At 42.7% G+C, this 15,306-nt stretch overlaps 1 protein-coding gene and 1 long non-coding RNA gene across 3 annotated transcripts in view; both read right to left on the bottom strand.

Annotated features, from left to right (window-relative positions):
- The window catches only part of SMURF2 (SMAD specific E3 ubiquitin protein ligase 2), a 60,040-nt gene extending 57,479 nt beyond the window's left edge, over positions 1 to 2,561 (bottom strand). The window contains exon 1 of the mRNA XM_069032941.1: positions 2,230 to 2,561. Coding sequence (XP_068889042.1) covers positions 2,230 to 2,281 — 52 coding nt within the window. The 5' untranslated portion in view covers positions 2,282 to 2,561. The remainder of the gene's footprint in view (positions 1 to 2,229) is intronic.
- A 1,875-nt stretch (positions 2,562 to 4,436) lies between these two features.
- LOC138120360 (uncharacterized) lies at positions 4,437 to 14,764 on the bottom strand. 2 transcript variants are annotated; one of them, XR_011155830.1, is made up of 4 exons: positions 14,677 to 14,764; positions 14,327 to 14,479; positions 13,329 to 13,511; positions 4,437 to 5,896 (listed from the first exon to the last, which is right to left on the bottom strand). It is a non-coding gene; the product is annotated as an uncharacterized lncRNA (long non-coding RNA). The 2 variants fall into 2 exon arrangements; XR_011155829.1 differs by lacking the exon at positions 4,437 to 5,896 and adding an exon at positions 12,447 to 12,967.
- Between the last annotated feature and the right edge of the window lie 542 nt (positions 14,765 to 15,306).

The following is a 15,306-nucleotide window of genomic DNA, read 5'->3' as shown; positions in this document are numbered from 1 at the left end:
AATGTTTACGTCCTGAAAAACTGCTAATTGAATCCAGTTCTTGAAATCCATTTTTTAGTCTATACCATCTAATTTAGAGATAATGAACAGAAAAGATAAGCACTGAATAATGATTGCAGAATTAATCCTATAAACATTCAAGCCAAAACAGAAGACTGCTAGTTTCATAGAGCCAAAGAAAATTAAGATTAAATAGCATTTGTCAGTTTGAGAATAAACTTTTAAAAACACTGGATATACAGATTCTTCTAATTCCAAACAGTTTTAGAACTCAAGAGTCCTTAAACTGCTTTTCCAATCAAAAAGGGTAATCAAAACCACACAGAACACTTAAAACTATTCCTAGGCAAGAACTGACAACATGTCAGCTGAATTAATAAAATTCAATGTTTTCCTTAAACATGTAAAGCTTCCTTACAACAAATGACATTATGTGAAACAACTCACAACTAGCTAAAGCAGAAAATACCTCAAGCTGTTTAAGTGGAGAAACAGGCCAATGTTTCCTATAAGCTTCCAGTAACAGAACTGGTACTCAGTGACTGCACGAGCTGCTAACCCTGGAACAGTCCTAAAAAAAGACAATTTTGCCTTCATCCCATGCTCTGTACATTCCCTTCCTAAAATACAAGATGACAAAATACCCAAAAACATTCCTTAGGGTTGTACCTGGCTGACCATAGTGTGTAAAACCACAGCCTGGTTCTGGTCACAATCACACTCCCCTCGACACACCAATATTGTCACAGGCACAGTTTCATTACATGCTTAATCCTCAATAAAAATAAAATATGAAACAAATTTGAACAGAAAAGACAGAGGTGAGAAAGTCAACTCCCTAGACAGTATTTTCCATGCTTTTAAATAAGACTACAGACCATTTTTAATGTTTCAAAGATAAGCAAGTCTGAGCACTCATTGCTCAGGGAAAGGAAGTTTTAAAGCACTGCATGAACACAGCAATAACCTGAGGAGAAAGCTACAAAACACTCTGTAAAAACAAGGCGGCACTGTTCCATGCAACAGTCCCAGCTACGCTCATTTTAAGAGTTTTATTTCCAAGTGTAATATAGAGACATTCACAAATCTCCATGAAAACTAAACTACAAATCTAGTCAGAGTATTTCCAAAGTAAAACATAAGCAGATACGTTTTACTTTTCCTGTAAAAATAACATACTTAGATAAATCAGCATAAAAACACCTCTCTTTATTAGCCATTAAACTGGAGATATTTCTTATACACCTAAAGTAAATATAACAACTCATTTAACATTTTTAAAAACATTTCTTTTGCAAGCTGGTTAGATACACTATATGTAGAGATGAGTATTTACAGTGTAAAGCTATTCTTTTCTAATCGCTTACCTTCCTGTAACGATGCTTCAGGACACACAGTATCATTTATGTGCGGGAGGACTTAATACTTTGAAGAAAAGAGCTAGTTCCAAGTGTCCCGTATTTTTTTAAAGAAAGCTCTAGCAGAACTTCCAATATTTTTTCCTCTAAACCTATTTACCTGAGATTTTATAGAAAAAGAGCATCGTTTAAAGTATTTAAGACCAGATTGTTTTCCTTCCCAGCATGCACGTGAACCGTTTTTATGGTATTTTAAAATATCAGAGGTCAAGTGGTCTTCTGGAGGAGGGCAGCACAAGGCACTTCACCCAAGAACTGTGAACAGCCATAGAATCATGGAATATGCTGAGTTGTAAGGGACCCAGCAGGATCCAGCTCCTGGCCCTGCACAGGACACCCCCTAATCTCTCCCTGTCCCTAAGAGTGTTGTCCAAAGACTCCCTGAGCTCTGGCAGCCTTGGGGCTGCGACCACTGCCCTGGGGAGCCTCTCCAGTGCCAACAGTCTTAGTTTAAAAAATCGCTTTAAAACCCCAACAAAAAAAAACAACAATAAACAAAGAGATCAAAACAAAGAGTGGGACAGTTTCTTTCGAGTTTACACCGAGAAGACGAAGAGCAAATAAACAGCAAAGTTGGGGTGCGGTGGCTAAAGTTCGCCCAGGCGGCTGCGGGGCCCGGGCCGGCCGGGCGGCGGAGCCCGGACACGCAGAGCCCGGGGCCGAGGGGAACCAAGGGGAGGGAAACCTCGCCCTCCCCTTCCCTGCGAGGCCTAAGGTGCCGCTCCGGCCCCAGGTTCAACCTCAACGACACCCGGAGGAGCCGCTCCCGCCTCCCGCCCGGGCTGGCCCCGCGCCCCCGGCCCAGCCTCACCTGTCAGTCGCAGCTTGACGGGCCCGTTCCGCCGGGCCCCCGGGTTGGACATGGCCCAGGCCGGGGCTCCCCCGCCGCTGCTCCGCCAAGGGCTCGGGGGAGGCGCGAATGGAGCCGGGCCGGGCACTCAGGGCAGCGGCGGCCGCCGGAGGAGAAGGAGGAGAGGCCCGGATGTGCCCAGCGTCGCCATGAGCGGGGCCGGGGCCGCGGAGGAGGAGCGGAGCCTTCCCCGCTTCCCTCCGCTTCCCCGCCCCCGGGCCCGAGCACAACAAAGCCGGGACGGAGCCGCACAGATCGATGGACTGGCGGCGGGCTCAGCTCAGCTCCTCTCCCTCCGTCCCTCCCTCCCTCCCTCCTGCTCCCGGGAGGCCCTGCCCGCCCCCGCGCCCCGCCTCGGGTCGGCCCGGGAGGCTGGGGGGGGAGGATGGCGTCAGGTGGCGGCGGCGGTTGGGGTGTTCCTGGCTGGGGAGGACGGGGGGAATGGCCGTGTCCTGGGAGAGCTGGGGATCGGGAAGGTTGCAGGGAATGACCATGTCCTGGGAGAGCCGGGATCGGGAAGAATGTGGGTGAATGGCCAAGGTGGAGAGGAGAAGATGACAGAGAAATTGTGTGGGGAGTTGGGACCGGAAAATCAAGGGTGCAAATGGGAAAAGACACGGTAGGAGAATTCGGAGCCAGGCTGACATGCGGACCCCACGCAGGAGTGCTGCTGATCCACGGCAGTATTCCCCATGGACAGGGTGTGATGGACAGCCCTGGAAACTGTTAAACTTTGGACCAATTTAGTTCTTATCTGCACTGTGTAGAAATCAGCAGCTGGGTTCTGTGAACGGCCATTCTCAGAATAATAATAATTTTTAAAAAATGCCTTGCATCCATGCCATGTGGCCAAATTTAACTCCCACCCTGCAGGAAAGGGGACTCTTTCCAGAGTTTTCCCAGCTCTGCAACACACTTCCCATGAGGGGAGGTCCATCAAAGTCACGGACAGCTTCCTGAAGGGCCAGAGGGGCGTCAAGGGTGGGAAAAGATACAAAGGTTGCCAGAGTCAAGGTTACCTTAGAATTCTGAACTAATACATCCCACACCTACTCTTACTAACAACCTTACTAATACTCTGCTCGTTTGGTCATGTCACTGCTCTGGCTTCTTCCTGCTGAGGTTACCTGTGAAGTATTATCATGTGGGTAGTCAGAGATGAGAATCCAGCTATGGATCAGAACGCCAGCACGGGATGAGAAGATGACCTGTGCTTCACAGAGTTCATCATGTGGTTTTTACACAGCCCAGGAGGTTCTCTCTCTGCAGTTGCACAGAGCTGAGCTGTAACCATGTCTGGAGTGGTCCCATCCTGACAGAGCTCAGAGCTTGGGCCTTGTTAATTCAAACCTGGGGCATGGAACTGATTTTTTTCCGCTGAAGGCCTTGGAAGTGCAATGTGGTTCTCAAAACTTTCTTTCCATAAAATGTGACCTCTCCCACACTGTATGTGGGGACTCACTTCTCTTTCCTCCCGAAGTGTCTTAAGTGCCAGGTTCTTCCAGGTGGAGATTTCCAATGCTTCCTGCAGTGCTTCACTGCTGTTCCAGTGTCTCTTCAACAGGGAGCAGAGGAGTCCTGGGATCAGGACCTGGGATCCATTCCTTGGCCAGGGCTGTGCCTGTTCCCTTTGCCATCAGCTGTTTAACACAAAAATAGCAAATGTTAGACACCAACCTCCTTCACAGCAGGCAGAGCACAAGAGAAAGCATTGATTCAATGCTTTGCTACTAGTTCAAAAGAAATTTGAAACAATTAAAATCTAAACTGCATTTACTGCAAAACATGGGGTATCTACAGATTTTATGGCTTTTTATTGCACTGAAAGAGTAAAAAAGTTACTTTGTAATGGTTATGTAAATTTGCACACACCTCAAAGACATTCCAGGTATCCTGATTCCTGCATTAAAAAAAAAAAAAAAAAAAAAAAATCAGCATTTGTAATTGAAGGTCATGCTATTAAAGTTCCAATCTGTTACAAATTCACATAGCCAGGTCATTATCCTTTTCTCAAACCAAGTATATAAAGCAAATGGCTGATGGTTTGCAAATATTGCAACATTACCTGGCCACTGCTAAACTGAACAGAAAAACAAAAATATAAAACTACTTTTCACATACTTATTTCTAGATTTTTCCTAACATGATGATTACTCATTTCTGGGGTCTTGCAGTGCGCTTTGGATGCAACATTCAATAATTCTGATATAATTTGACAAAAGTATTTAATGTTATATTAAACAGAGAATTCTTTCTACGTGATCTTTTTCTAATGGATAACTAGTGTGTCAGACATTAATTGAAATGCCAATATTTAAAAAAAAGACCTGTTGGGATTAAATACAGTATTGTTCAGTAGTTATATGAACATTTTAATGCTTTCATTAAAAGTGGTTTTTAAAGGTCATGAAGTGTACTTGGTTTCAAACCGCTTTTCAGAAAGCAACTTGCTGAACTATAAATTTTTCTAAGATTTTTGGACACGCTGCTAACCTTTCAGTGAAAATACTGTGATATATTGCAAGTGTTAGAGCATTAACTGCCAGTGTGTGTATTTGGGTGACCATATAAAGTGTACTGTCTGCAGGATGGCTGCTACTGCTGTGCATTTTTCTTTAATATGTGCCATATTTTATTTTATTTATTTATTTTTAAACAACCAACATGACTTGAGGGTTTTTACAAATACATCCAAAACACATCAGTTACACATGGGACAGTCCTATGGAGTAGATGTCTATTTAACAGGGTGGGAGAAGAGGGGCTCCAGCTCCCATCAGTCTGGCAGGCAGAGCTGTGTCCCAGCTAGGTCAGGCCCAGGTCCTCTCGTGACTAATGTGGGGAGAACAAGCTGGGCCAGGCTGTTCTTGGACACACAGAGGCACCAGAATGCCAGCTGCTCTCCTTCCCTTCTCTCTTTGTGTCAATGGGTGTGCCTTGGGTGTTCCACAGGTGTTTGTGTCCCATCCTATCTTCCCCCTCTGTTGGGAAATGAGGATTTTCACTCCCTGTTCCCCTCCACTGAGTAGAACTGCCAGGCAGGATTTAAGCTGAGCAGCTCCATGAGGGACCAGTGCAAGATCTGCAGTGAGCAGATGAAGGGAAGCCTGGCAGAGCACCAGGAGCTGCAGCAGTGTAGCAGACCAAAGATGCTGACAGTCCCTGATGGTTGAAAGTGCTACTTTCCCAACTAAGGAGTCCCACTGGAATGTTATGATCTGGAGGTTCTTGAGCCAGCATTGTCCCCCAAGTTCTCAAAATATTCTCAGATTAACAGAACCAATGTCTCGCTGATCCTGCTTTCAGTTTCAGAAGCCAAGAGTTTGCAGTAAATTGTGTCTTTATGCAGTTCTGTTTCAGGAGGCTTCATTCTGTGCAGGGCTGATCCTGTGAGAGGGACGAGCAAATATGATCAGTGCTGCTAACAAGAGCCCCGTGTTCCACTGCAGGCTGATATCACTGAACAACACATCCTTTCAAGATGAGGTAGCTCACTGGGATCTGGAGGGACGGGAGTGCCTTGCACCACCCTGCAGATCATTTTGGATGATAGCCTTGCTGCTAGACTTGGGAATTCCATCCAGCCTTCTTCAGCCAGAGCTTCACAGCCGAGCCACCCTCTAAAGGACTGGAGGAAATGTATAGAGAAAGGGCAAGGTCAGGTAACTTTAGGACACCAACAGGGCTGTTGAAGAATCCATAAGGAGAAAAAAATATAATAGTTGGTATCATTATGATATAATAGTGATATTGGTATCATGAGTGAAACTTTTGAAGAAGTATTTAGAAATACTAAAATTTCTTCTGTTCCACAGCTGCACAAAAAAGGGCTTTGATTTCTTGAATTTACCAAGAGGAAGAAAGAAAAGGTTTTGCTTTCACAGATGGTTCTCAAAGGATTTAGTGGTTTTGGACACTGGGAAATGCATAGAAACATCTTTAACCAAGTAGTGTTCATTTTCAGAAGAGGATGGTTGTAGTTAATTTTTTAGAGGTGAGGTCCTCCCCATCTTTAGAAATGGAAGAATATACTGGAAACTCATTCCTCGGCATGTGGAATGTGTTCAAAGCAAATCAACATTTAAGAATTACATTCCATTTCTTTCTGTATATAGGTTTAATCACAGCACATTCCTTCAGCAGTAATGAGAGATGGCTGGTATTATATCACATTCTTCCCCAGCTTCTGTAATGATATCAAGAAAGCAAGAGAGCTGCCCCTCTTATTAAGTTTTTGTGAGTAAATTAAAAGGTTAAAATTATTTTCCTGAGACAATTTTTAAAAATAAATATAGTTAAAATTATCTGGACTGTGTTTATTTTTACTACTCATCATTTACTAAATTTCCCAGAGCCTGACATGGTTGAATTATAGACACCACCCCAAGAGATCATGGAGTTAAAGATGAGTTGATCGCTAGAGAATTACACCTCCATTTCCTCTTTCTTTATGATGTATTTCCACTGTATGTGCAACTGATAATGCTAAATGCCTATTTTGCCACCTAATGGTGTAGTTCTGAGAAATAAAGCATTATAGCAGATTACACCTAGGCAACCCCAAATTTTTTTAAATTTATCAGGTTCAACTTTATCCAGAAAGAGATACATTTGAAATATTTATGAAAGTCTGTTCCCTTTCTTATCACATCTGTAATTTTTTTTCTTTTTTTGGTAAAACTTTGTTAATGTGGCCAAAAAAAAAATAGAAAAATGAAATTGTGAAGAATGATGACTGTTTCTACCAGCAGATTTGTCTGCCTCTGTTAATTTGCCTGATAACTCATTCCCTTTCAAAGCATTCATCAACACCTTTGCTTGCAAAGGGCACTGTTCTCCTGGTCTCCCTCTTTGGCACAGGTTTTTCTTCTAAATCTTCCCTAAGCCAATCATAACTTCTTACTGTAGCTAAAGTACTTCCTGAATTCATTTCATTTCCATCACATTTTTTGTCCTGTTTCTGAATGGAATTCTGTCCTCCATAAGGATTTCTGTTACCTTCCCTGCTGCTCTTCTGTACAAAAGCAGCAAACCTTACTGCAGTTATGTATAAAATGCTTCTGCATTTCAGGAATGAAGATGAGGAACAGAAAATTTCACTTTGTACAAGATCCCTTTTTTCCCTTTGCAGATTGTGAAAATTGTCAGACTGAAGGATTGTTTGTGTTACTGATTAATAGAACAAACGACATTAAAGCATTGAGATGCACATGCTTAAATATCTGATTTTACTCTGTCACTGTTGCTGCTCAGAGACAAAGAGAGTTAACCTAGCAGTGGAGGACAAATCTATCAGAGTTCTGGGATGAAGAAACATGTCTAGACAGGGGCTCTGGTTCTCACTAAGGCTCCCTCTGGCATGCAGAGACAATGTTTATGCAAGAGGTCAAGATTCAATCCATTTCTCAAGCTGGAGCTGGAGATGAAGCTTTCCAGGAGAAGAAACTAGGAAGGAAATCTCCACCCATGCGCTGGCTACTGCAAAAGGGGACAGCAGCTTGGAGCAGAGACACTGTGGCCCTCTGAGACAGGATGTGTCTTGGGGAAATGATGTGTCTCTGAAATGACTGCAGCTGTGGCTATGAAAAAAATGCACGAGCTTCCATATCACAGGATTTTCCAGTGGTTAGTCACTAAGACAACTTTTAAGTCCATCCATCCAGAACAGATTAGTAACTGATGCACATATATTCCATGCAGTTCTTTAGCCATGTTATTTCCTCATCCTGTCCTGCAGGACAGCACTATCCTAATACTTTAGCAGAAGAAGAAAAGGGAGATTTTAGAGACAGGCACTGAACATGGAATAAATAGATGTGTCACAATTTATTATTAGACAGAGGCTGAAGTCCACTTTTTGAGAGGGGTAAATCTGTCATGAGAAACCATGTCCTGGTGCCTGGGCTGAAGGCTGGAGGTGACACCAATGTGTCAGCCCAGCCCCTTGTCTAGCTCATGTCATAACTGTTCTCTGCTGCAGGATGTGTCTCATAGCCCAGAACCCAGTGGCAGGTGGTGCACAGCATTTTAACAGCCCAGCACACAGGGCAGAACCAAGCTTCAGTTTTTGAGCACAGTGATGTATCTTAGGCTTAAAATACATTCCCTGACTTGTCTTACATCCAAGATTGATGAGACTGCTGTTGACTTGAAGTACAAAATCAGCCTCCAGAAGGTCTCTGTCTGAAAAATATTTCCTTTATTCTTCCATTATTTCCACTTATTTATCTATAGGACACTATCAATAATACGATTTCTTTACCTGACTCTTGGATGACTGTTGGGGTCTCCTCCCCCCGCGATGCAGCCCCGGGAGCCCTGAGGGCACAGACACACGGGGTTTCCCTGCCCCTGCTCAGCCTCGTTCCCCATTGGTTGGTTTGTGTTCCCCTGCGCGGGCAAAGCAGCTCGGGTGCTGACTGCAGCAGTCGCTTGGCAGAGCCCGGCCATGCGGCTGGGGAAATAAACATCTCTGAAACATCTAGCAAGAATCCGTCCGTATATATTTCTTTTCCATGGGACTCCTGGTTTGATATAGGCGTGTTGCAGTATCCCCACTGCAACAGATGACTGGCTTTGTCAAGTGCTTTGAACGCTACATGCTAAATACTCCAACTGAAATTACTGAAGTTTCCTAAAGAACCACATGTTTCCTTGTGCAACTGCTAAGTGCAACTTTCTCAGGTTGTGAATGAAGCAACTGTAGAATCTCATCTTTAGATTTCCTTGGCTGATATAAAATATTTTCCTAGAAGACCTTAGAAAAAAAGAAGGTTGGAAACATTTGCCTCTGTGTGACATATCAAGAACTTAGTTTACTACTGTGCTACAACATGTGCCTGCAGATAGTGTCTGATTCAACTTGACAGGGCGTGTACTGTCCCAGTAGAGCAGAGCTCAGACAAATGAAGTGTTTTGGGGAAGAATCTCAGCCCAAATAAGTATTTAAAGAGTTGATATACAACACTGTTTTAACCAAGCCACATTATTTAGCCACTAAAGGAATATCAAACCTTCTCCAATCTTCTTATTCACTGTGACCCAGCATCAATTTGAAATAATGATTTTGTCATCTGCAAAAGGTGAGCTGTAAAATCTCCTATATTGCAAATCTCTGGGTTTTAAGTACAGCGGTGATGCTGAGAGCAGGGTGCCACTGCCAAGGATGCCAGAAGCTGACTCAGTCCTGCTGCTATAAACTCAAGCCTTAGCCACTGTTGATCAGCAGCGATACACTGGCAGGTATTTGCCTTGTTAAATCAGTCCTTGGTCTGCCCAGTTAACACCCAGCTTGTACCACAAACCTCTGTTTAATGATTTGGAAGAAATAACAAATGTTCCATGATGCACCTTCCATCCATGCAGCCATGGCAAGCAGGGAAGCTTTCCTGGCTCTCCAAAAGCCCTGCAACATTGTCTGATAAGCCTTAATACTTTGGCATAATTAGCCTCTTCTCACTGGCCATCATGACTTATCCAAATATCCAGAGATTAATGTTCCAAGCTTTACAGAATTCCACGTGTCAGGGGTTATGATGAGGTTTAAGAGGAGTAATTTATCCCATTCTAACCTGTTGCAGGGACTATGGCTGTTAGAGACAAATGCAGCTACAGATGCAAGAGGCCAGCAGCAGATTCCTCTCGTGTTGGCAGAGAGGGCATCTTGGGGCAGTGTAAGCCACTTAAAACAGCCCCCACCTTGTAGTTGTGATTTCCTCTGTTTCTTCAAGCAAGTGGAAGTTTTCCCATGTGTCTCACTCAAGTTACTTCCAAAGCTTTCCATTCAAGAGACAAGATTAATTCCAGGAAATGTATCAAATTATAACAATATTGTGTACTCCTGCAGGTAGCCAAATCTGCAAGGTGCAAACCCAAAAATAGCTCACAAAGCCTTAACCCCATGGGATGATTATTTTCTGCCATGGGGAAGCAGGCACTAAGAGTCAGATGAGCTGTCTCAGACTGTGCAAACCACATCTACTCACAGTTCTGGGAATTGCTGAAAGTATCCCAGGCTGTCCAGCTTTGGAAACTCTCTGCTTTGCCTTGAGTGAAGTCTGGAGACATTTATAAACATGCTACATGAAAATTATATCCATAAATAAGCTCAATCACGACACAAAAGCATTTGCAGGTTCAATAAACTCAACAATCCCTCTTTTTTAAAAGAAATCTTATTCCTAAAACTTTCTGAACTGCAGAAATACCTAACCTATTCACAGGCTGTACTGGCTTCCTTTGTGCTTTCTTTTAACAGAATCACCCACAAGTCCACTGTGAAATAAATTTGAGAGGATTTAAGACAAAGTTATCTCTAAAAATACCTCTAAAGTATTTCATTTTAAAAGTTACAAAGCAAGGTTTTATGCCTGACAAGAAGAGCACAGATATTTAAGTAGGTCAGTGGGTCTAGTGAAGTGCTAAAAGTAACCTAAAGCAAAATCTGTCACCATGTGTCTTGAATCATTCCTTTATTCCACTCTTGAAACCCTTTAAAATAGAACTGGAGGAAAGGTGTTTTTCTCCTTTTCTTTTTAGCTTTAGAATTCAGGGGCAACATGTCTAATTAGGCAATGTGTCTAATCAAAGATGGGAGGGCTTGGCTCTGCAGTCAGATATAATCACCCTGAAAGCAGGCACATCCACCCCCTCTGTGCACATGCACCCATTTGCTGACTGCAAAATTTGGGGTTTTTTAGCAAATGTCATCTCTCATTTTTTTCTGCAAAGCATTGCACAGTTTTGTTGCTACAGATTTAACAAACATTTGGATTATATTGCCAGAAAAACATTACGTTCCAATTTGGGTCTAATACACAGTGGGTTGGCTATGAGGAAGTAAGCTTTCTCTTTAGTTAAAATGGTTTTTGTTGGGTTTTTTATGTCATGTTTATTCCAGGGTTACTTTTTTCAGTTTGTAACTACAACACACTGAATTCTGTTGACAGCTGCAAATCCACTGTGCAATACAGCAGATCAAATTTTGTGTTCTGCAGCAGGGTAGGATATCTGCGTGTGCTCTTGGTTGTACTGAACAGAAAAGTTTTTAAAGACACTTTGGACAAAAGCTGCAGGAGTGGGCTAATCTGATTTTTTTAAGTACTTTCTAGGATCATTTGCTATTAAAATTTGGTTTATTAAAAATTATCAGGTCCCCACTGTCAGTCTCCCTCAATCCCCTCTGTTTTTCCTTTCTGACTTAGTTTACATCTTGCAGAGTTGTTATCACTCCCCCTCTGCTTACGTTTTCCTTTCCTAATCCCTGTCTGCAGGTGTTGATATACACTTAAGTACGGATGGGATAATAGCTTCAGTTTAAGGAACTACCTAAAACAGTATTTGTACACAGAAGAAAAATTCCTGCTCAATTCAAGTTTGCAAAGCAGTTCTTCAGAAGTGGAATGTGGCTGTCCTGCCTGTCCCATCCCCCTGCCCTTATTTCCCTATGTTGGTAATGTTCTCTCTCAGTAAGTTATATGAACTGCAGCAATGGGGTTTTTTTAGCCATTAGGGGAAAGGAAATGACATATGGAGAGAATTCAAGTCCCTCCTCATTCCTAGAGAGTCTATCCAGAAAATCAGTGTGCTGAGCTTCATCCAAGTGTTGTTTCCTGCTCAGAATGGGGAAGGGGAACTGGAGATGGGAGGAGAGATGGATACATAACATTCAATTGATGCTTCTGATTAACAGCACAATCTGCACACGATTTCACAGTATTGCTTTGAACAGAATTGAGCCGCTGCAGCCCAAATATGTGTAGCAATCCACTGATGAAAGAGCTATTTTTACATCTGTTTCATATAGTGGGTAAAAATGAAGTGATTAGGATGGTAGAAATGTGCTTTGGAGATTACTGAAGATTTTCTGATAACTTTGTACCTCCAATCTTCCATATGCGCACAGAACATTATTAATACTCCTGGTGGTACAACTATTTTACCCCGTGAAGCTGCACACAAAGCACTCTGTTACAGAGAAAAAATTAGGCAGCTTTCCACTATTTTTTATATATATAAAAATATGTATGTATGACCCAATGATTTATATATTTATAAATAAATCAGACTTTCAAAAGATGACTCCATAATTTTAATTTCACATTGCAATGCAAATTGAGAAAGATATGAAATAAAGGAGAATGATTCCTCATTACACTGCCTCTTTTGTTGAGCTCATAGGTGTGATCCAAACTCCCCCACACTGAAGTCAGTGCCATTGATTTTGCTTTCAGTGTGTCAGTCAATTGAAACTGTTCCTGATACATGATTTACACATTACTTTTGAAGCTGGCCCATTATTTTATTTAAATGATCAGCACAACATTTTAATGTGGTCAAACAAGATGTACTTGGTAAGAATTAACAGGATTTTTCTCCATCCTGCTTTATTTTTTCTCTCCCCTCCTCATCCCTTTAAATCCCAACTTCACTTCCCTCCCACTAATGACACTCCCTAGGGCAGTGGGTGAACTGCAACCTGGAAAGAGGCCATGGCTCTTCCACGAAATCTTCTGGCTTCTGTGAAAGAGCATCCATTTCCTGGAGCCAGTCTGAGACAGACAGTGCTCTGCAGTCAGAAACAGGACTGGAATCCAGTGACCCTTAATCCATTTGAAGTGCTATGAAACTCACAACAGATCAATTCTCCCTCAGCTGTCCACAGGCTGAGCTTCTGCCCGCCTCGTGTCAGTGCCAGTCCCTGGATCAGTGAGAAGGAATTATTTTACAAATACAACGGACAACTTTGCACACTAGGAGCTGGAGTGTTCTTGTGAATGGTTTTCCCTGATATTTCCAGTTTCAGGGGCTGCACCCCTCCTGGCCTAAGGAGGGGGTCCCCTAACTCCCTCTTAGCCTTTTTTCCTAATGTCCCTCTGAAGGCCGAAGGGTTAATGTGTTTCCTGTTAGGTTTTAAGTGAAAGTCCCGACATTTTCCTCTATAGGTCAAATATAACTAGACACGATTAACCTTCATTAATTACTTCTGTTTTGACTAACAGTGCCTCTTCCCCAATTTACACTTTCCAAAGTTTAGAACTGTACTTAAATCTACATCATACCTTATCACAAAAGAGCTTCAATACTCCTGGAATAATCCTATATTCAGCAAAAGGATAATTGTGACCAAAAGTGCCATGGGTTAATTACAGGGATGGACATCAGGATTCCCAGGCTCCAGGTGAATTCTGCCAGCAACTTTCTGAATGTCTGTAGATAACTTTCTTGTGTCTCAGTTTGCTCTGCTGTAAAATAGATTTAGAAACAGAAGAGGTCTGTGAAATATTGTTGGGTAGTGAATTCCTTTTCCTGTAGAACTACAGCTGCTTCTTGCTGCTGATACACCACTGTGTTTCTGTGCAATTTCAATCATTCTGGATAGAGCAGCAGGAAGCAGTTTTGCTTAAGAGAATATTTCAATCTAATTCACAGGAAAAGAAAAAATAGATTTCTACTGATTTAACTATTTCTAACTTTCCCACAGTTTAAAGTGTTCTTCCTGCAGGGGAAAGCGAACAGACGTGCTACTGAACTACAGAACTGCAAAGTCCCTGCTCTCCTTCCAGAGCCTGGCACCTTCGGGAACAGCAAATGGAACAATCAGCCAGGCAGCATCTGCTGCCATCAGAATTTCAGAGGCAGTTACGTTTGCTGAGATGTCAGACTGCAATCTTGCCATCTCTCCACAGATAAAATAGCATTAGCAACAACTGCATTCCAAGCCAGTTGATGTCAGCAGGGGTCTATTATTGTTGCTCTCAGCACAGAGGAGTTGGCAGACTGACACACAGGCCACCAGACATTGATTCCAGCCCTTGTCCTCAATGAGGCATTTGACAAATAAAGAGGACAAGCGCTTAAATCTGACTGGGCTATGCACAAAAAAAAAAAAAAATCCCCCCCAAAAACCAAACCTAACAAACTAAAAACCAGAAGCAATAACAATTCTCTTCCTTTTAGCTCCTACCACTTTTTTGAAGCTAGAGACACAGCTTCATGGGTGACTGTGATCCTAACCTCAGAAATAGTTTGCATTTTCTTACAAAACGGAGTGACTCACCCCAGTCACTTAATCATTGTAGATTTTTGCTTGTGGACGTACAATGCTGCCAACAGGACTCACTGATGGATAGGCTGAACACATTTTTCTTGGATAAAAACGAAGTCTCAGTCCCCAGAACGTTAATTATTAAGCCACTGAGCTGTCAGGCATCTAAAGAAGAATGTGCAGTGTTCTATTATTAACTCAATATATTGGATAAATATGAAATAAGTAATTCAGAAAAAAATAAATAGAGATAATACTATTGAACAAGTGTTCTGCATTTACTATATACAGAGACAGAAAAGCCAAATTAATTGCATATGCTAAAGAGCAATTAAAGGAGCTGCATTTTTAAGTAACAGTACCTTGATTTTAAAGGGGCTTTTAAAATGTTGTATCTTATCTTCGATATTTAACCTGGTTAAACACTTGGGAGTTAGCACACAGATGTTTTGTGTAACCACACTGAGTGCCCCGAAGCTGTAGATCGGCTTTTTTTCCCAGGAAAATGGAGCAGATCGCACCTGAGTGTTCCCGGCGGGATTATCCCGCCCCCGGCGGGGTTGGGGAGGTGCCGGCACCACCCTCTGCCGGCCCCTGCGCTGCTTTACAGCGGTCTAACACCCGGGATTCTGAACCCACGAGTCCTTACGGCCCTGCCCGTACAAAGCCCCAGACATCAAATACGGGGTAGTAACGATTCGTTTATTAAAGCTGACTTTGCATAATTGCTTTTAGAGAGGTTAATTCTTTCAGTTCTCTACACACAGAAAATCATGATTTTTCCTAAATGATGGTTTTAGGTCAAGGGTAGAGGTTTGCCAACAAAGCGAAGGACACAGGAGGCTTCACTGCAGGTGCATAAATGCCCTATTTGGTTGTTTTTTTCCCTAGAAGAGTAAAGACTCCAATATTACAAGGAAAGTGTTTCTCTCCCCTGCACACAGGTGTGGCCAATACCAGACTCTGGTCCCAGGGCAGCTGTAGAACCTGTG

Source organism: Aphelocoma coerulescens, chromosome 18 (assembly GCF_041296385.1).
Source record: "Aphelocoma coerulescens isolate FSJ_1873_10779 chromosome 18, UR_Acoe_1.0, whole genome shotgun sequence".
Taxonomy (NCBI): Eukaryota; Metazoa; Chordata; class Aves; order Passeriformes; family Corvidae; genus Aphelocoma; species Aphelocoma coerulescens.
The sequence above is the reverse complement of the archived record's forward strand: the minus strand, read 5'-3'. Positions and strand labels throughout refer to the sequence as shown.